The sequence below is a fragment of the Falco punctatus genome (genome assembly GCF_963210335.1).
Source record: "Falco punctatus genome assembly, chromosome: 6".
In the NCBI taxonomy this organism is placed as follows: Eukaryota; Metazoa; Chordata; class Aves; order Falconiformes; family Falconidae; genus Falco; species Falco punctatus.
The window spans coordinates 1792402-1814243 of NC_137585.1; the positions used below are offsets into that span (position 1 = coordinate 1792402).

Sequence of the window (21842 nt, forward strand, 5' to 3'; positions counted from 1 at the left end):
GGCTTAAAATTACGCTAGCTGTCAGTCTCTCTGCAGTAAGGTAGAGTATTTTGACTGACTTACTGCAATTATTTTTAGTCAGTCCTGAGGTAATTTATACATTAATGCACTGACAGGAGGAATGGGGAGACAGGCATAAGTGATGTTTTATTAATGACTCTAAAACAGAAAAGAATCTATCAAAAAATGTATATGTTAATTTTACCAATGCTTTATAACAGAATATGGTCGTGGATCGGATTTTCTCTGGTATCCAGCCAACTGGGACGCCCCATTTGGGTAACTACCTTGGAGCCATTCAGAACTGGGTGAACCTGCAGGAAGAGTGCAGCTCAGTGCTGTATAGCATTATGGACATGCACTCGCTCACCATGCCCAAGGAACCAGCTGTCCTGCGCCAGAGCATACTGGACACCACTGCTGCCATCCTTGCCTGTGGTATTGACCCAAAGAAGTGCTTCCTGTTCCGACAGTCACTGGTTAGTGCTCCTGTTAAAGTAGATTTGTTTCTCAAGTGAGAATAAGTGCTTTCCTCATATGTTAATGAATGAGCATAGCATTACTGAACATCTTTATCATTGTTGCATTGGTGGCCCTAGAAAATTTTAGCAACGTTGGATTTCAAACTTATCCCTTGCTGTTGTTTTGAAGTAGCTGAAACTATGACTGAGAAGCCCGTTTAGGAATAAGTACATTTTCAATTTCCCAAGCACAGCTACGAGTTTGTGCAGCCTGTGAGTAAAATGCTGAAAAGACCTGTTAGGAGAGCTTTAATTTAGCTCTGTAAGTCTCACGTTAGTGACAGAAAGTTAACTGATAAATGCATAAACATAGTCTGTGCAACCATAAAGGCAAGTAAAATATGTTTCTATGTTTTTGTATCAGCACTTACTACTTAATCTGCCAGCTGCATAGCATCTCCAACAGGTGATTGGTATGGTAGGCTTTGTGTAGTTCCATTGTAATCACCTGGGAGTTATATCTTCTCTGGGATTTCCCACCACCACCACCCCTTCACTATAACCTGCTTCTCATATGCACCTTTTTCAACTTGATCTGGTAATTTGTACATGAAATAATTGCTGCTTCTCTTGACCACCCCAAGGGGTATTGGGCTTACCTTTCTACTTGGCATATGTCAGCCTAGTCTGTCACATGCTGCATTTTCCTGGAACACAGCTTAGTTTCTTGCCTGATTAACTTCCCGTTACTGACTCTAAACTGGCAAACTTCCGTAATTTCCCACTGAGGCAGATGCATCATAGCTTCTGCTCTTGTGAAGACATCTTTAAACGGATGTCCAACTTGCAACAGAACTGTGAAGATGATGTGCGCAGGATCTGAATTTTATCAGTGCGAGATGAAATCATGGTATTACATTCCTCCTTTGAATGTGGTTCTTTACAGGCAGAGCTTCCTGTGGCTGTCAAACTGCAAATGACGATCATAGCTCCTTATCCCTGGTGGATGTTGAAACGATGACGACAGGAACACTTCCTGCTTCACTTTTCTTCTTCATTAAAAAAACAGTCTAAATAGATTATCTCAGAATTCTAGTGGAGATATGGTTAAACTAATTTATCCTGTGCTCAAATCTGTTTATCCTTTTAAATAATTCACCAGCTTGGGTTTTAATTCTGCCCTACTCTGACTTAACTTCATTCACATTGAGGTTGACATTAACTGGAATAATCTCAAGGTGAGTTACAAGCCAGTGAAGCAGTAACAACCAGTCTGGAGTTTTGTTTTTTCTTGTTTTCAGGTAACTGAGCAATTTAGTTACAACACAGGATCAGTGACTAGGTACACAGAGAGGACTCTTCAGCCTAGAAGAAAAATGGTTTGAAGGTTATGGTTAGAGAGGAATAGATTAAAGGTTTATAAAACTCCAAGTGAAATGGAGAAAATAGATAGGGAACAACTATTTTATCTACTAAGAACTTTAACAGCAAAATAAGATAATACCTGGTAGATTCAGCATGAGCAAAACAATGCTGGATTTCATGAAGTCTGCAATTAGGCTACAGAACTCCTTGGCACAGGATACAGTGCATGCTGAAATATGTATGAATTCAGAAAAGGACGCAACAAATTAATCTGAAAAATCTGTTGGGGCTGTTACATACCTGAGGTGCCACCTCTGCAGGAAGTGGAGGACCTTGCACTGCAGTCAGACACAGAAAGTATGTTGTATGTTTCACAACAGAATAATGCATAGATCGAATCTGTGAGTCCCCAAAGAGAAAGTGCCAGACTTGGGAAATGGTGGGAGGCCAGGACTGTAAGTGATGCTTCTACAGAACCAATACAGTCAACAACCAATGGAAACTTCAGATAGCTAGACTTGAAAAATGTTTAACTTTATCAAACGGAAGTTTCCACCAAAGATTATTCTGGTTTATATTATGGTGGTGAGGCTGGCCTCTTTTAAATAGACTCCCTTTTATTTTATTTTTTCTTGGTGTTCTTATCTGTCCAGATCTGGTGGTTATTCTTCTTATTCTATCTAAACCATTCTTTGCTTTCTGTGGGCCATGTCTGTTGTCTTGAACCATATCCTTACAAATACTTAGCAAACTTGTATCAATACAGCTTTCAGAAGTGGCTGATTCTAGCACATTTTTGAAAGCTCATTGTCACACTGCAAGCAGAACTATTACAGTCATTTGTGAATCCAGACTGTTTCAGTAATGCTTCAAGCTGAAGTGGTTTGTTGACTTCCCAAAAACAAGTCTATTCAAGCTGTATGTAGTGGTCAGGTATACCCAGAGTTGCACTATGGTCTGTTACAGTCACATTGGCAAGACCAGATGTTTCTCTGGAAGCAATTAAAAGGAATATCTGTGTGTAGCTCTTGATGCGAGGAAAGGAGACAGGAACCTTACTAATGTGATTATTGTTTTAGTACAATAATGAAATAGTACATTGTGGAATGTCATAATATCAAGATGATTGTTCCTAAAAACAAAGGTGTAAGGTGGAGTGCAGCTATTGCTAATCACAAAAGGTTATTGCTTGATTTTTGGATTGGCAGATGCTCAGTTTTCAAAAAAGGACCTGGCCTCTCCTTTTCAGCCACTGTAGCAATCTCCAAGGGTGATATAAAAAGCCACAATTTTGCTTACAAACATTTAGGTGAATTGTAAAGCAGAGTGAAAAATGGATTGTATACTGAAATAGGTTGTACTTCCAGAGGTTATCAGGAAAGCAGTGAAAATCAAGCTGCAAATAGAGAACTGGTTTAGGTATTTGGTTATGGGCAAAGTAGCTTTCTTTTTTCAATATCAGATCAAACTGATAAATGAGCGAGTTCTCAGTAGATTAATGTACTACAATTATTGCAGTATTTTGAGTCCTATCTTGAAAATTACCAAGTCTGTCCGTCACTGACGTGCTACTGCAGTTACGTCTGATTAACGGTTCTTTTTTTTTTGTTTAAACATCATGAGACAATATTATTATGAAATAAGAAATTTTGGTTCTAATCACCAAAACCAGCTACAACTAATGACTGGTAGCACTGTGGTTCTGTAGCAGTAATAGCAGAATGAAATTCTTGCACTGCAAAAGTATGCGAGCAATGGTAAGCCCCATTAAGGGAATTGCTCATGCAGTCACTATTGTAAATGCTGCTGTGTCCTCTTACTTTCTCTGGATTAACCTGGGTAAGAATGGTCCAGAACTGCTGAAAAAGGGGATTTTTTTGTTTGTTTGTTTGTTTGGCCTGCTCTTCCTGTGCTTTCTGTTGCTTTTTGTGTTGCTCCTCTGGAATATGTTTGCCATATGTGAAAAAAGGATTGATTCAAGAAACTTTTCCTGAAAGGCATGTACATTTAGTAAGAGTTTCATTGTGAGTAGGCTTTTATTTACAGCAGGGTTTTTGCAGATCAAATCTCTAATCCAGAGCTATCTGAAATACCTGCCTCCAGAGTTCTCCCACATTTTATCATCCTTTCCAATACAACCAAGAGACAAAAGGCTGAAGAATATTAATCACAGATTGACTGCTGGGAAAAAGTCTGATGAGAACAGATACCTCTCATGTTTACAGTAGGTCCAAAAGGTGCTGCTATGATAAGGATACAGGGGAAGTTGTCTTGGAGTCCCAGAACTGATTTCAAGTATGTCCTTGCCTTCCAAGTAAAATTAAACAACAGTGAGAGGAATTTTGCACAGACTGATTCTTATTGTATTTCTTAGGCGATATGTGGCCTCTGTTCTTATGTATCAGTTATACAGCTAAGTTACCTATAAATAGAAAGTGCTAGTTTGACGAAAATTAGTTTTCTATGCTTCAGAATCTACCATTTGTAAATTACAGGTTTTTATAACATACAGAAACAGAAAGTTAATGGCTGGCTGTTAATTTGGTCTCCATACATAGCAGTTCGCTAAATACCTCCCACACTTACGTTACCATATACAAACTTGAACTCCATCTTAGGGAAGTAGTGGCTACAAAGAACAAGTGATGATAACTTGAAAATAGTTGGAAGCAAGAAGGATGATGATGAATATTTAAGGTAGTGTTTGGAACCACATTGTCTGTGAAGGGTTATAAACAAGCACATTTAATTAGAGTATAGAAAAAAACAATTGTGGAATAAGTTGGACACTAGAATGGCCTCCCAGTGAGAGAAGCTCTTTTGTTACAGCTTGTTTAATTATATTTTCTTAAGTAGGAAGACAAGTCATAGAAGATTGATGATTTCTGTAAGAATAAAAATAAATGCATAAATCAAAATAATCCATTTTTATTTGGAGCACAGCTGCAAGATGTATGAAACTCTTTGCTCTTAGAGAAAATAATGTCAAGATATGTTTTAAGTGGCTGCCTTTGCCTACCAGGCATAAAAGAGAAGTAACAGAATAATGACTTATACAACATATCCTGAGAATACTAGAAGAAAGAGCAAATATATTCCTTAAATTGTACCATAACTGATAAAAGCTGCAAAGTCATCTTTCATAAAACTTAGAATGTTTTATTAAAAACAAAAAGGACTACAGGAGGGAAATAAGGAAGACAGTAAGCAATCTGCACACATGGTAAGCTTATACAGTGTAACCTGTTTTCTCTGACTCCTGTTTGGGTACAGTACACATTTCAATTCTTACCCATAACCATCTTGTATCTCATCTGCTTCACAGTCAAAACAATTTTAGAAACCGCTGTTGCTTTTATGTGGTTTCAGGCTGTTCTTCCTGTCCATCTACCTATCGTAGTAGACACATGCTAAAAGTCCCAAGAGAAACTAGAATTCCATCAGAGTTGATCAGCAGACAGTGGTTGATATGCTGCGCTAACACTTCTCTGAGGAGTCCTGTGAGTTTCTGGACAACATAACATTCAGTTTCTGGGCGGAAAATTGCAGTTTTCAGCCTTCTGGATGGGGTGATTTATTTTCTGCCTATAATCAGCTGCAGTATTCGTGCAGTGTGCAAGCAAATTGAAGCAGTAACTCTGGGAGGTGGGAATTTGCCAATTTGTCTTAGCCTTAACTCCAAAAGCCAAAATACAACAATTTAAATCTGTGCACTAACTGTTTCACTGCTATTATTTTCCAGAAATATCCAGCTGCTTTGTTTTGTGGGCAGGGTTTGAATGGATTCATGCTACTTCTTGTCCAATTTTCAGAGGGGCTTAAAAGCTTCCATTGCATCATAGCTTATAAATTCATTAAAGTACATTAATTTAGCATGGTCCATTGAAAACTTCCTGTCATAAGAGGAAGTATGTGACTATTTAATTTAGAAAATTATTCTGCCCCTCTCATCCCTCGGTTTTCTCCCCCACAGGACTAGGCTAGACATAACTAGAGCTCAGGGGGAAGAAGAGTCATGGTTCAATAGGATTTTTTTTTTCCTTCATTAATTTACCTGGTTTATCTCATCCTGTTATGTAGCTGTTATATGTTCTTCTCTTCCAGGCTTTTGGGCACACCAAATTAATTACTGAAACAATATTGTGGGTTAGACTAGGAGAACGCTTCTGACATTATTTCGTAAAGAATAAAGGAAAGGAAAAGGGTGTCTTGGCCAAATAACTGTGCTCTATCTGGGTTTATAATCATATCACCTGATTCCAGTAGGGGTATTCTTGGTCAGGCTCTTTGAAGAGACAGATCTTATTTGTGTAAGTTTTAGCCAAATATAAATAATGATAAGTTATTAAAATGTTCATAGGTAATAGTGAAAGCTTTAAATACTGATAGATTTACCAATGATAGCTAGATAACCACCCCCAAATTCAATACATTGCTTAACATGTTCTTCAAATCAGATGTTGCCTTTGTAACCTTGAACTTACTCCACCGACATTTGAATTATTTCTTTGAACAGGAATTTGGGATACCATGTCAAATTGTATGTCATAGAAGTATCTCACTGGATGTTCAGCTGCTGTGTGCATTTGATTCAAGAGCAGTCTGTTTTGTCTTGTTTATGGCCCCATTATTCTCTCTAGCTGTATAATATGGAGATGCATTACCAAGTATCCTGAACATGTTGCTTGCAACCTTAGGCATTAATAAAATTTTCCCTCTTATTCAAGAAAAATAAATGTGAGGAGCACTTTCTTCTAAAAAGCCTCTTGAATTTCTTGGAAGCACTAACTGGCACTTCTAGAAGAGACAAAAATCCTAAAAAAAAGTTGCTTTTTTTTTTTAAATTTGGGACACTTCCCTCCTCTTTTCAGATTTTTCTTAGTACACAGCTACCCAGATTACCTCCCCAGACCTGTTTGTCCCCTGCACTGTTAAAAACAAATCTTGAACACTCATTGTCTATTTAAAGTGTAGCCCTTGAAGAGGTTATGCTGCTGAGGGGAAGCTGTTCCCATATAACAGCTATGCAGTGAATTTACAGTCCCTTACAGAGAAGGGCTGTAGGTTGCAACTTGAGGATATCTGTCTTGAAAATGAAATGCTGCATCCCTTTTTGCAGGAAGCTACTTCAGCTGCTGACACACAACTTTGTATAATGCGCTTCAGAAAGCTGAGTTCCAGTGTTGTTGATTTGCCTGCTTTCATGTCTGCGTACAGCATCCATGCTTTTCCCTCTGTTATTGTTCTTGAATCTCATTGCTTGCTGTCCTTCTCAGCTGTATGTCTCAGCGTGAAAACTCATCTAGAATTACTTGGGCTAAAAGTAGCTATTGGTTTTCCATGTATATATCACCAACTGTGGCTGTGGCCAGGGAATAGCAGCAATAACTTGGTAGGGAATAGCTAGGATCAAGGACAAAGTGATAGATCTGCAGGGAGAAGCCCTGAGGCTGTACTTCAGCACATAACACCCCAGAGATGATCCAAGTGTAAATTGTGATCTGAGTTTAATAATGTCAAATGGCCACACAAGTAAACAATTAAGAAGCTATTTGTCTGTAAAGAGGGAGAAGCAGGGCACTCAGCCCGGTGAAAAGGGAGAGATGTTTGTGCCTTCTAGGTAGTTGCTCATTATCACTTGGAAGTGGTCACCTCTGTTATATGTGTGCTTTAAAATACTATAAAATAAAAGGAATCTGACTATGCAGACTCAGGCTTGTCGGGCCACAAGCAAGGGAAGTAAGTAGTTTGTTCTGGAAATCAAACCACTCTTTGATTAGTGGTTAGTGAGCCCGGTTGTGGGGGATGCTTAATGCAGTGGAAATGGAAGGAGGAAATGTGTTGCTGGTGGACAGCAGAGAGATGACCATCTCGACCCTTTGAGAAATGTGGATGGTTTTTACAGACTTGTAACAGATTAGGAAAGAAAACTTTGTTAAAGTGGGTGAAAGCACAGAGCAGGAAAAAAAGATGAAGTCCAATTATAAGAAAAAAAAAAACCAAAACCCAAGAAATCTACAACTGTCCTGGAGGTCATATTTTTTAAAAAATAAACTTATTAAACAAAAAACAAAGAGTTAAACGCATGACACCATTCATGAAGAAAACATCAGTCTAGCAAATGTTTTTCCATCGTTCCATAGGTTAGGAGGCAATCATAGGAAAAGATTAAATTTTCAGAAGAGAAAACTTGACCAAATTAGAAAAACAAGAAAGTGTGTAAAATTGTCGTCTCCTTTTTTTTTAAAAAAAAAAAAAAAAGTAATTAAGGGGGCTAAAAAAGAATTTGAGGAACACCCTGCGGATGATTCTTAAGCTGATAACTAAGTGGTCTTGCATCAAAAACAGGAGATCACTTAGGGGATCACTGAACTGAAAGCATAGAAGAAACTCGGGGTTGATAAGACCCTAAAAGCAAGGCTCAGTTCTTGGTATTGGACTTTGCTGCTGGAGGAGTTGGGAAGGTTGTCACTTTATGCATTTTGTAGCAGCAAATCAGAAGAGCTAAGTCAGTTTCTTGTAAATTTACAGAAACAGTTATGTAAAGATAGACAGTTCAGCCATCAGCTGGCATTCAGCTGGGAGACCGAAAAAAACCTGAGATGTGAAATGGCAGAAGTGGTGGCCAGGGTGTGCAGCCAGCCACCATAAACAGTCATTGTCAGAGGAGTAGTTGATGGAAGTCATATTGGCAGCACACAAGGAGAACTCTAAGTGGGACCCCAGAAGCTACAAACTGATGATTTTTACTTTTGTCTTACCAGGGACGGTAGAGTCTTCAACAGAGAGTAGGATGCTGAGTGCACAAGTAAACAGTCCCTTTGGAGAGTTGCTATCATTTCTTCAAAGGGAAATCCTTTCACTAAACTGCTGAACTCTGTGGGAGTAGTCAGTAAGCATGTGGATAAAGGGCATCCCAGGAACATAATGGATTTGAGTTTTTTGAAAAGCCTTTGGCAAGATTTATATCAGTTCTTATTTTTTTAAAAGATGTATTGGAGGAAATGTTCATTACTAGTCTTGCAGCTGGCTAGAGCTGAAAGCCAGATAGGGCACAGTGATCACTTCCCTTTTAATGGCACAGTCAGTAGTCGTGCCCCTTGGGGATTCACGCTGGGAGCAATTTTGGTCAACATGTTCATTCATAACCTGATGAAGGTAGTGAACAGAAGTTTGTGGGCAATGCTAATTTCTTCTGGGTAGTCAAATGTTATGCCAAGGAAAGGAACTCCAGAAGGACTCATGAAACAGAGTGGGTAGGCAAATTAGTGGTAGAAGAGCTCTAAATGCAAAGTAAAGCATCTGGGTAAAAGTAACGGGAAGCTTCCTTTGCACAGTATTGAGCTGAGTCACAATGCAGGAAGAAAAGTCTTGGAGTCGTCTTCATTGGCAGTTTACTGAAATCATTGGCTCAGCACAAGTAATTTTCAAGAAAGCCAGCAATATGTCATCGCCGTATCACCAGGAAGGGTATTCAGAACAAGGCAGAGGTGATGCTTTGTCACTATACAAAACCTTAGTGTGCCCACATCCTGAATGTTGGGTAGGGCTTTAGCATCTGCATCTCAAGAAGGGAGTAGTGAATTAGAGGTGACAAAAGATAGAGGGGAGTTAATGCTACAAGGGACACAGTAGCTGCCCTAAAAGGAGAAGTTTAGAAATCTGGGGTGCTTAGTTTGAAGAGGAGAAGGCTGACGTGTAGATGCAATCAATGTTTACAAAATCAGAAAAGCACTGGATAAACTGAATATGGAATTTTTCACCCAACTGTGCAATACAAGACAGGTGGCATTCAAAACCAGTAAACAAAGAGTCTGGTGAATAGATGAAAGTACTTCTTTACACATCAGGTTTGAGCCTCTGGAACTTGTTGCTGCATGTCATTGTCAAGTGGGCAGTATCAGCAGGTTCAGAAAGGGATTAGACACATTCATGGGGAACACAGGTAACAGGACTGGGCCAGGGTTATTACCTTATGATATTCCCTAGTACAGCCATTACGGATGCTGGAGAAGTATGAGGAGAAGGTACTGTAGGAAGTGGCAGGCTCATGTGCTCACCCCAAATGCTGTCTCGTGTTGCTACTTGTGGAAACGGTGCTAGGCTACAGCTACCTCTGTGGTGATCCAGTACAATATTATTTCTTACGTTCTTATGTTTTGGTTGCTCAGTGAGGGCATTTCTCAGAATTTTAAATGGACTCGGGTCAGGAGGCTGAGTGAGTTTGAGGGAATGGCTCCTGATTGTGATCCATTGGTATTGCTCAATGACAGAAGCAAAGTTAGACTGGGCCTTTGTTCTGCTGGTGTCATATATATCTTCACTTCTTCCAGTTTCTTTGTATCCAAATCTGTCCAATCAAAGTGATGGACTACTGTACCATAATGAGTAACCACATTTGAGCTGATGCACGGTGACTGACCAAATGCAGCAATTACCTGCCCCTCTTGCCAAGTAAAACACAGTAGCTTAAACCATGATTTAGTCTGACAAATGATTTGTGGTGTAAGCCTAGTACCTCCCAATTCATAGACCAACACAGAGTCAGTTACTGCAATTTGGGTGATGAATGTTAACTCGTTAGGCTCCAGTACTGAATTTTTTTCCAACTGAAATCTCTACCCTTCTGTGTGCATTTTTATATTTTCTCCCCCTTTTATCAGGCTTTTTCTTCACAGTATTCAGCACTCTAGACTTAGTTAGGAAAGGACTGTGTGTATTTGAGGATTAAAAGTGAGTATAACTTGCTAGAACCCAGATCTGCAGATTCAACTCAACAAATACTGTTTAGATCACTTGGTGTTTTGGTAACTGATGTAATGTCAAAGCCACTCATGCAGTGAAACACACGTGCAGTCTTGGCTGTGGAAGCAGTGTCTGAAAGAGCTGGATCAATGACTGCACAGCTTTTAAAGGGAGTCCTTGTCAACACAAGTGCAACAGAGCACCAGCTCCTCTCTATCCGTGACTAGAAGAAAGGCATGAGAAACCACTTGGAACCAGATGGTGATCCCTTCTAAATGAGATAGGGGTCTCGAGCTTACTATTTTCTATGAAATTCAGTTTACTCTTTGTATCTTGCAGAAGGTCCATTTGGTGCGTCTCACTGTACTTTTTCTTGCGCATGGGACATTGCAAGTCAAATAAGCATGAGGAAATTAAAAAAGAAAAAAAAACTCTGGGAAAGGCAGAAAGAAGGGAAAGAGAATCAACCTGGAATATTTCATATCTCTAACCACTTAGCTATTATCTTGAGGTCTGATACCTCTATACAACATTGACAACTGAAATAGTCTAATGACTGTTAGCTAGGGAATTACTACATTTGAAATGTGACAGCAAAGGAATTGCCATGAGCAATGCTAGTAGTTCTTACTTGTTAACACTTTACTGCCTTCCATCTGGGTTGTTACATCATTTTGCAAGCATGAAGTTTTGAATGTCTTTGAGACAGTTAGCATGCCCCTAAATAGCCCAACCCGTCGATATTGAAGAGTGAATCAAACATGCAAGCAAAGCAGAACAGAGATCACCTTTTTCTTCTGATGATTATCATACACAGATAGCTAACAAACAACAGACAAAATGACAGGAAAGAAATTAAAGAACAGTATATGTGTCAGCAATGCTTGCCTCTTTTACTAATCCTAAAATGAATATTTGAAATGCAAAAGCTGAAGAGCGTATATGAAGCAGCTAAACATGGATTCATCCAACAGAGGTTGTTGAACAGCACATTTCTTGTCTCTGCCTGTAGGAGGAGCGCAATCACTCTGATGTCTGAAACTATTAAAATTCCACTATCACTGCAGTCTCCCCGGAAGGCTACATGAAGAGTTTTTTGTATGAGCTTAAATGGGATCTTCTTTCCTCTTTTGTAGCAAAGGGTATGTGGAGGCCTGGTCCTTCTTTTTCATCTGCAGATCAGTATTATTTTTGACAGGATTGCAGAACTGAGGGACAAATTAAGTCACAATTCAGGCTGTACTGCAGTTTCACTTCAGCTGTTAATCCTGTTTTGCAGCAGGTCAGGGTCATTAAGACCTGTTGGTGCACCCAAAGCACTGACAAGCCTCATCTAGACCATTCACCCATGCACCTTCTGCCCAGTGCCCCAGGAGCTCCAGTTAAACTCAGGCTCAGGTCCCCGGTCTTCACCTGAGCTATGTCACAGTGTACTCATGCTCAACCCTGGCCCTGCTGCCCCAGTTTTCTCACTGGGCTTCTTCATGAATTGACCTAAGATGTGACTAATTACTTTGCTGTGTGTGATGAGCACCAGACTGTCACCACCCCTGCCCTAATTACATGCAGCAGGACCTTGTCCTGGTTAGGGAGGTAACTGTTCTTGCCTGGCTTGTGGCTGTCTGCAGCCACAGCCTTATAGAGCAGCCCAGTTCTTGTTCCCTGGCTGCTAGCTCAGGCTTCTGTGAAGGACCTGCAGTTATTATACTGCCAGACTTGCTGCAGTGTGATGTAGCTCAGGTGAGGACTAGGGCAGTCTAGCCTGAGCTTAAATGGGGCTCCTGGGGCCATGGGCAGAGGGTATGGGTGGAGCGCTCAGGTCAGGCTGCTGAGGACAGTTAAGGGAAATTAGGGCATTCAGGGCCCTGAGGCAGAAGAAACGAAGCTTGGGTAACTTACTGCAACTGGAAATGAGAAAGGCAAAGAGTTTTTTGTAACTACTAATGTATTATCTCAAATTGTAGGGAGGCTGTAGCACAGAGGCCAGTGGTTGGTTAGTTTACATATGGCTCAACTCTGTATTGCTAAAGCATTTTTTTCCTTTTTTAGAATATGAGCGGACAGGATCAAGAACCTTGCTATGCTGCTTGAATGCAGTGCATTGAATCCATGTGGTGTCTAAACCTTTCCGTTAGCTTGTCACTTGAACTTACTGAAAAAATAGTAGATTAAAAATAAATGGTTTTCTGATCTCTGATACTATTTATCTGTATTTTTAGACAACATGCATATAGATGCAGAAGGTTAAAATAGATTCTGACTTTGTACTTCCAGGTTCCTGAGCATGCAGAACTTGCCTGGATTCTTGGGTGCTTAACTAACGTGCCGCGTCTGCTACGCTTGCCCCAGTGGAAGGTATGGGCAGTTTCATAAATTGAAAGGAAACGCATGGGAATTCAGTAGAACTGCTGTCCTTGAAATACTTGTTATCTGTGAAGTACCAACTGTATCTTGGTTATCCTTGCTTTAGGTTTAAGTAATTCTCTAGTCCTGTGGTGGAAGGAGGAAAACGTATCTTTCCAGGTCTGTTGCTACAAGTGAATGTTTTCCTGCTGGAAGCTACAGGATAATATTTTGGCAGAGACTTGCAGAAACTGTACTAGATAGGAGGTTTGTTTAGTGTTGTTAAACTGATTTGCTAGAATGCTTGGAGTTATTTCAATGCTTATTGAATAATGCAAAACAACTACAAGATACTGCAGTGGAAACCTTGAGCCTCACTGATTAAGGAGTTCCATAAACAGCTTTTCTTTTTCCACTGTGGAGGGTGGCTGTTCTATAGATTTTATGGAGGAGGGTACAAAAGAAGCATATGTTGGAAAAGGAGTGTAGAAATTATAAATGCTAGAAACATGCTAAGTGATGAAGTTAATGCACCTTAAATGTTTGCCTTTACAAGTTTCAAATGTTCATCTCAATCTTGGTGCTGCATCAGCATGACTGCATCAACAGAATTCTTGCATTTAATTTCCTTGTATTTTATTTTGGCATTTAGTAAGCAGAAAAACCAAAAGGCAGGAGAGAAGAGTATCAAAAAAGGAAAAAAATTCTTTAGAACAGTTTGGCTTGCAGAGTTCAGAGCAGTCTTAAATACCTCCAGATGTTTTCTTTTTCCCTGTTTTTCTTCTTAATTAAATAAAAACAGTAAAACTTAAATACAGCAACCAGCGTTAATGCATGGCATAGATTAAAGCCAGCCTTTTCAAACCTCAGGTTCTAAAGTTAAGCTCTTAAATCCAGCTTTGACTGGATTGACTTTCCAAATCTACAGATAGGTGTTACAGGTGCTAGGCTTTGCCAGTTAGGTCCCCTGAACCCCTAGGCACTTAGAGGTGTAGACAGAATACAGGGTCTGTATGAGAGGGTGAGAAAAATCTAAAGATATTTGAATAGTCTTAAAGAAGTAATTAAGATTTTAAGGGCTTTATTGTATTTAACTATTGCTAAAAGCAAAAAGTAGGTATGCTATTGCTAGAACAGAATTAGTATCTGTAGCCTGACTATCTTGATTTAAATGATCCATATTCTAGAGTGGGGAAGGATTCAGGACAGCGGGTGGGTTGTGGGGAGCAACATGAACTAATGGAGAGAACGCTGGACTCTGCCCCTGTAGTTATGGGTTCTCTTAACTGTCACTGACTTCTGGTGACTGTGATCACTATGTCTTGATCTCTTTTTCTGTGAAACACAGTTATTAATGCTTTTTTAAATCTCTATTGTAAAGTGTTTCAAAAATGTATTGCTGAAAATTAAATGTAAGAAGTAGGGGTTATCAATACTGAGTGTAGTAACCCAGCCTGATTGGTTTGTGGTTTTAATCATTTTCATTAGTAAGATTACAAACAGAAAGAAAACAAAAGCCTGTTTTCTCCCCACTACAATATCAGAACACTGTAGCAAAATTCAAAAATGCAGGACATGAAATGCGATGTGTGTATTCACAAGGAGTAGATTTTACATGGTATGCTTTTCTCTAGAGTTACACAGTTAGTTACTCAAATTATGAGAATTCTAATCAATTAAAAATCACGGACTTTGATACCGTTAACCAAAAGTGTGATTCCTCTCTGTTTTTCTTTTGCAAACAGATGAAGTGTGCCAGCCAGAATAATGAAGGAACTGTTGGTTTGTTGACTTACCCTGTGCTTCAAGCAGCAGATATTTTGCTGTACAAGTAAGAGGCAGAATGTGAGCCCATGGGCAATTTCTGTTCAGCTGCATTAGAATGAACGTTTGCCAGGTCGACATGCTAATTTATTAAGTGGGGGAGCTGGGTGTGATTAGGTCGGAAGATTGGAAATGGGTGACAGCTTTTTACCTCTCAAGTGGCTGGTTGAAACCTGGTTTGAAAGTAACTGAAAGGGCTGTAAAAAGAAAAAGCTGGTCACTTCAATTCTTAGGGAATTATAACACATTGATGTTTAATTATACATCTGCATGTTCACACACATACATATACGTTACCTTCTTTTTAAGTAGTTACGCTTTATTTTATGCAGTGTACTGTAGAGATACTTAAACTGGCTGTGTGTGGTATACCCATATTAGTTTGGGGTTCTGTGTGGGCTTGTTGATACTGATGAAAAAGTGAATAATTCACTGCACCTTGTGGCACCTGAGCTAGTTCAATTTTCTCTGCAGTGTACTATGTGCTGCAATAGAAATACACCCTAATGAGGGATTGGGTGACTCAGCATGCCTAAGTTTGAAGCCTAGCTGATAGAACTTATAGGGCATTGTCACGACTGGTTGTATTTCATAATATGTTTTAAACTGTCTCAGTAAGTACATGTTAGAGGCAATGCACTATGTATTATTTTTTAGCTTCCAAGTGTTTGTACTTCGTGGAATTGTTCTGAATTGAAGTTGTGAATATTTGTTGGGACAGAGAAGTAATACAGAACTATGAGGACAAGGACTTTAGAGGACAAAGTAACCCAAGATTAGCCAGCTGTTAACCCAGAAAAATGTACTTAAAGAAATTTAATCCTAAGTGATCATTAGTAGGGGAAAACAGTATTGTTACAAGACCAGTAGATGGTATTTCTAATTCACTTGAATTTTAACTAAAAATAATGGAAAGCAAGCAAAAGTCAGAGTGAATTTGAACATTAAAATGATCTTCTAAGCAGCGGGACCCATTTGATTGTCAAGCAGTACCTAAGCATGAAATTTAGACAGCATTATCAGGAATTACCTTGTTTTGATTGAGCCCAACCATGTATGTCTCTTCCATCTCTAATAAGATCATGTGATTCATCATTCCTTAGTGAAGCCTGTGGTTTGTTTGCTACCATGTGTATTAACAGCAGGCTGTCCAGACAGAGCACAAAACAAGGAAGTGAAAGGGAAACAATATCTCTTTGAAGAAATTTGACATAATATCTTTAACAAGAAATGTTTTAACATAAAAACATAATATGGGGAACAAGAATCAGGGAGAAATGGAAACACAGGAAGGGAACAGCAGTCATGAAGAAGAATTAAGAGCTGGAGGAGGGGGAGAAACAGTATTAATTTGGTTGAACCAAGGATCAAAGAGACAGGAAAATGGACAGAAGGTAAATATGCAACAGAAAGGAATAAAAACAGTACCAGGGCAGCAATATTAAAAATTGAGCAAGGAAAAAAGCAAAGAATCATGCAGAAGCATTTCTAAAAATAATGTGGTTTCTGTTTAGTGGCAAACTTTGTGAATATGGAACCATTTTGTCATGTGGAAACATTTCTTTTGACCTGCTTAAAGTATATTGATTATGGTAACTGATTTTCTGTTAGTTGTAGGCCACTGTGATTTCCTATTGGCTACTGTAACAGTTTTTAGATTGCCTTGCTGACTGTTTGGTGGGGAATAAAGGTGGACAAATTGATTCCTGGATGTCAGCCCAGTAATTCAGAATTGGAAGGAGGGAGCGCCATGTTGAACTGAAATTTTCTGGGACCTTAAAAGATGCATAGTGAACTTTCTTACACTGGAACATATCCAGGATTCAGAGCCGAATACCCTACAAGCCTTAGAAAAAAAGATCGGGGGGGGGGGGGCGGGGAGGGAGAGTAATCAAAAGCTGGCAAGACTTCAAGTCTGCCTCATCTAAAGGAATCATACATTTTTAGTGAGTATGATTAACTGTGGGAAAGAATCACCAGGGGAAGCAATGGATTCTTCACCTCCTCATGTCCTCTCATGCGGATTTTGTTTTCCTCCAGTACTGCATTCAGGCTATTGAGTTCACTACAGAAGATCAAATGATCCTTTGATCTTAACAGTTCTCCTCTATGAATGATAACACTTGCAGCAATAGAGGCACTGGCCAACATGATATTTATACAGTGGTGACCCATGAGGAAGAACCATTCTCTTCTTTCCTTCCCTTGATAAATCCACAGTACGAATTTCTCAACAACAGTTAAGTTTTCCTGAGACTTGACAAGGCAAGGTGCTTGCACTTTATGCCTTACAGACCTTCCTTACTTTGTTCATATACTGTAACACATGCTCTTTGATCTCTAAAGAGACAGCAGGAGATGCTACAAAAACCTTTCTTTGAGCTGAGTTTAATGATTTGCTCTTATTGGTATCTTTACTGTATATGTTGTTGCAAAGGGCTATTTTTGCCCTTGGAGATATGCTTCAGTTCAGCACAAAAGGGAAGCTCATCCTGGGATATAGTGAATTTGGGATCTTTTCCCAGAGCACCTATATCTAGCTGGGACTCGGTGGCTCAATCTGGCCCTCAGTCATGGAAGAAGCTGTGACAGTCTTGAGTAGCATTTCAGCAGAACCAGAGAGCTTTGCTGAGTTTCCTGTATCTGTCTTTTATTAAAAGGTCGACACATGTTCCCGTTGGAGAAGATCAAGTCCTGCACCTGGAACTAGCCCAAGATATAGCACACCATTTCAACAAGAAATATGGAGAATTCTTTCCTGTGCCCAAAGCCATTTTAAGTGAGCTGGTCTTGGTGTTTTTTGTTTTCGTTCCCCTTAACTGCACTTCAGGGTTGAAGATGGATTTAAATGTTGTGGAAATAGTTTCAGGGACAAAGAAAAGGGAGCAAACTGGTGCTAAGGGAGTGGAAAATTAAAAGCTGACAACAAGAGACTGGAGGCTGTGAAATTGAATTCCCCAGATAGACATAAGGCTTTCCAAATCCCTGGTAGAGGAATGTATGTGACGTCTGGTATTCTAGTCCAGGGGGCCAGATGCACTCTGCTGCTGCCAGTCAGCCTTGCTCTTCAAGTATTGGACCTTTTAAGAATTGGGTCTCTGCTCCATGTTGTTAGTTCAGGAGACAAGTAAGCAAAAAGACAAGAGACCTCTAGCAATCAGAATTCTTCAGGATCTGAGTGGTAGGTGTTTACATTAAGCATGCTAAACAGCTTGTAGGTTTATTGGTACAGTGCTCAAAAATCTTTTGAGTGTGTTTAGTATATACTTGCATGTTTCAGTAGGGGTATCTTGCAGAGCTTACACTTTCCATTTTTGATCTTGGACTCAGGGAGACTTACAAGGCAAATCTTCTCAGCCATTTTTGAGCTGTAAGGTCATAGGCCGGGGGAGTGAGGAGGAATCAGATGGCGCAAATGGCATGTTTGTTAAGAAACGTGAAGAATTGGGCAAGGAAGAAGCATTGCATCTTTGTTGTAAGTAATGTAGAGGAATGCACAGCAGAGACCTTCGCCCCTAAAAGGGCAAGGAGCTCTCACCTTAGAAAAGACAGGCAGTAATAAACCTTTCTCAGTTTTCAAGCCTCAGTGACAAAAATGGTGTTAGACCCAGAGTGGAGCTTAGAGAATGCTAGGTTTTGCAAACTCTGCCATTTCTAATGAACAATTAAATACTAAGCACTGTAATGAGGAGCTGAGTGTAGCCTATGATACAGGTGAGACTGTTTCCCAGGAAATAAAAACCTCAATTTGAAAAAGAAACAAACCAAACAAAAAAAAAACAGGGTGGGGAAAAAAAAACCCCAAAACTTTTAATTTGTCTGATGAAGAGCATACCTTCATAAGTTCACAAGTATATGCAAACCAATGAAATATCCTAAATGAATGGAGGAGTTAGGAACCTATTCATACTTACTAGCTGCAGGCAGTTAGATTACCTGGACTCCTTCAGATTCACAGAAAAGAGACAGACTCTTACAAAAGGTGATTCAGAGCACAGACCTTTCTGGAGCAGTCTGAATTGGACCCTGGAACACCCTTTCACTGAGTACGTACGTGTCTATGAGTAGTATGTGGATAATTTAATGGGCTGTATTAGGTGTCTAAAAACAACCAGCATGAGTCCTTTCTAGATCAGTGATGGTGTGTGTACTCCATGCATGATGTTTCATGGTAAAAGACTGAAACAGTTTCAGCTGATGCTGTTAAAGTACCTCACAATGTTCCCCTAATACTCCTACTCTATTTCAGGTACACGCACATATATCTTAGTGGTTTGTACAATACCCGCACCTTTCGTATCTGAACAGTGCTTTCCCTGTAACAGACCTGGTTATTGTTTGGTTTGGGAACTTTTAATAACTGTCTTTATTGATATTTAGGAGAACTACCAAGATATTTGCATGGCAGTTTCCTAAAATAAGGAGACTAACTGTTCTGGGTTTCTTTTTTACCAGTGGGTTTAACCTGTTTCTCCACTGTTACAGAACCTTTCAGTAATGTGCAGTCTGTGCTCTCTAGGTAACTTTTCTCCGGTGCCAGGAACACAAGGGAGAAGAGAGTTTTCAGGGAAAATGAGCAGGTAGACACAGAAAATATTAGGAAGTGGCCCAACAGAAGTTTTTGCTTAGCAAGGAGGGGAGAAATGGTGCAGGTTTTCATTTAGTTTGTGGGAGGAGAGAGGTGACTTAAGAGGGCAGGGAAGGCATAAGGAATAAATAGGAATGTACACAATTGTGCTCACAACTCATTTTTAAACAAGGATAAATAAAGAGCTTTATCATGCTGCTGCAAAGTGTTCATAGCAATTGTCATAAAAAAAACATTGTCTTCCAGTTTTCATAATTATTCCCCCTCCCTTTTTTTTTTTTAAGGTACAACGAAGAAAATAAAATCCCTCAGAGATCCAACAGTGAAGATGTCCAAGTCAGACCCACAGAAGTTAGCTACTGTTAACATAGCAGACAGCCCTGATGAAATAGTGCTGAAATTCCGCAAAGCTGTGACTGACTTTACCTCTGAGGTGACCTACGACCCAGCCAGTCGCCCTGGTGTCTCCAATCTGGTCTCCATTCATGCTGCAGTAACAGGGCTTAGCATCAAAGAAGTGCTGCACCAATCTGCTGGTCTCGACACTGCTCACTACAAAATGGTGGTAGCAGAGTCAGTTATTCAAAAATTTGCACCTATCAGGAATGAAATCAGGAAACTCCAGGAGGACAAATCCCATCTGATAAAGGTTTTAGAGGATGGAGCAAAAAAAGCCAAAGAACTGGCTGCCCCCATCTATCAAGAAATAAGACAAATGGTGGGATTTCAGTAGAAACTGCTGAGTAGTTGCAAGGACTTTTGTTTCCTGGGACAGACGTTTTGTTATTTCTGTCTTCTTAATCATTTTGGTTTGAAACAACAACTTTTTTTCCAGGAAAAATCCAAGTAGAACATTGAAGGTGTTTGCATTAAAAAAATCTGCATTAAGCCAGGTATTTCTAGTGGGACCAGCACTGAGCTTGTCTGGATAGTCAAAGAGGGAGGGCAGAAGCACTCACAATTCATGAAGAAATCATGCAAAACACACTATAAGGTTGCCCAAATGGGGTTTTGGGCTTTTCCATTGACCGCTGCAAGCAGCTGAGGTATAGCCAAGGTGATCAGAATCTAGCAGAAAGATCTTTAATCTTCTGAAGAACATCCTTAGCTGTGTATGTGATCTTGGTACAGATGGACAGCTCATCCCATTGGTGGTTATTCAGCTTTGATACCGTGGTGGAATGTGTTCTTGGATAACTAGAATAAAAACACAGGCTTGCAAATCAAAATGCTCAGGGTGATGAAGAGAGAACTTAATGCTTCTCCCTATCGTGTCTTCAAACTCCCTATCGTGTCAATCAAACATGATTTTATATCTGCATCTAGTTTGCGTGAAGTGAGTCAGTGTGTCGTATGGATATGGCTATCCATACTCTAAAACTCACTGTGACTGCTGAGCTAGATGGCCTCTTTGATAGTCACTCCACAGAATCCAGAGAGTGGACTTGAATGTCACTTCTGCTGCCTGTGCCATCCTGGCAATCAGGCCTAAGGTGCTTTAGTGAGAAACGACATGTGCTTCAGCTGCTCCTATTCCACCTGCTGTTTGGTTTAGCAGGGAGCTCCAGGATTTTCAGTTCAGCATCAAATCTAAGATTTCTGTAGAAAAGGTGCAGTGGAAAAGAGGTAATCCTATGTGAAAGAAATCTTAGGTTGAGAAATCAGAGAATGTTCTGTAAAATTTACAAAATTACTTGTTTAGAAAATTGTGCTGAAACCAGAGATAGAATGGGATTAAATAGATCTTTATGAACTCTCAGTACGGAACCTCAAGAAAGCTCAGTGATGGGAGAATGGTGTCAACCTGCACTGGACTTAGGCCCCACAAAACCCGCAGACTGGGACTCAAGGACCATGGCATTTGTTGGGAAACGTGTGGCAAAGGGGAATTGCCAAAAGGAGACAAGCCTCTTCTGAAGACTGAGTAGTAGTACATGTTAAAAGGTAATGAAAGCCCTACTGGTCCTGTGCCAGCATATTTAAGTGTATCATTGCACTTAATGGTGCTGTGTTTGAAATTGCTGTACTGTAATGTAATTTGAGTTCATCCTGTACTCTGGCAGCTCAGAACCGTTATACGCCTATGGCATTTGTCCTGAAGGATTGCAGTCCTGCACGACTGAATTAGCAAAACTGGGTGGAGTTCTGCGTAGTGAGTTTGTTTGTTTCTTTAAAAAAAAAAAAAGAAGCTATTTAGTTTTAAATTTAGTTAATTATCGTAGTGAGGTGATTCAGAAAGAATTATTTAATTTTGCAAAACAAGAAGTTGTGGACTGAGCATCTGCAGATCTGTACTGAGACCTGTATTTATTTGTTAGGTATCTGGAGAAGAGAACTGCCATGCAAGAACTCTATGATGACAGAGTTTCTAAAGTTAGTCAAGACTAGAGGAACAGAGTGGATGGAGACAGAATGATGGGAAACCAATCGGTGTAGTCAAGTCCAAGGTAACGTCCTCTGGAAAGAATATATTCAAAAATAGTCTTTGGTTTCAAATTAACTGTAGCAGACTAGGA

The 21842-nt window shown here is 39.8% G+C and overlaps 1 protein-coding gene across 3 annotated transcripts in view; it reads left to right on the forward strand.

Annotated features, from left to right (window-relative positions):
* WARS2 (tryptophanyl tRNA synthetase 2, mitochondrial) overlaps positions 1–21494 on the forward strand; it is a 42432-nt gene extending 20938 nt beyond the window's left edge. For all 3 annotated transcript variants that reach the window (XM_080391118.1, XM_080391119.1, XM_080391117.1), the window contains 5 exons: positions 222–479; positions 12846–12926; positions 14660–14745; positions 17399–17517; positions 19611–21494. In XM_080391118.1, coding sequence (XP_080247244.1) covers positions 222–479; positions 12846–12926; positions 14660–14745; positions 17399–17517; positions 19611–20059 — 993 coding nt within the window. In that variant the 3' untranslated portion in view covers positions 20060–21494. The remainder of the gene's footprint in view (positions 1–221; positions 480–12845; positions 12927–14659; positions 14746–17398; positions 17518–19610) is intronic.
* Positions 21495–21842: the final 348 nt, after the last annotated feature.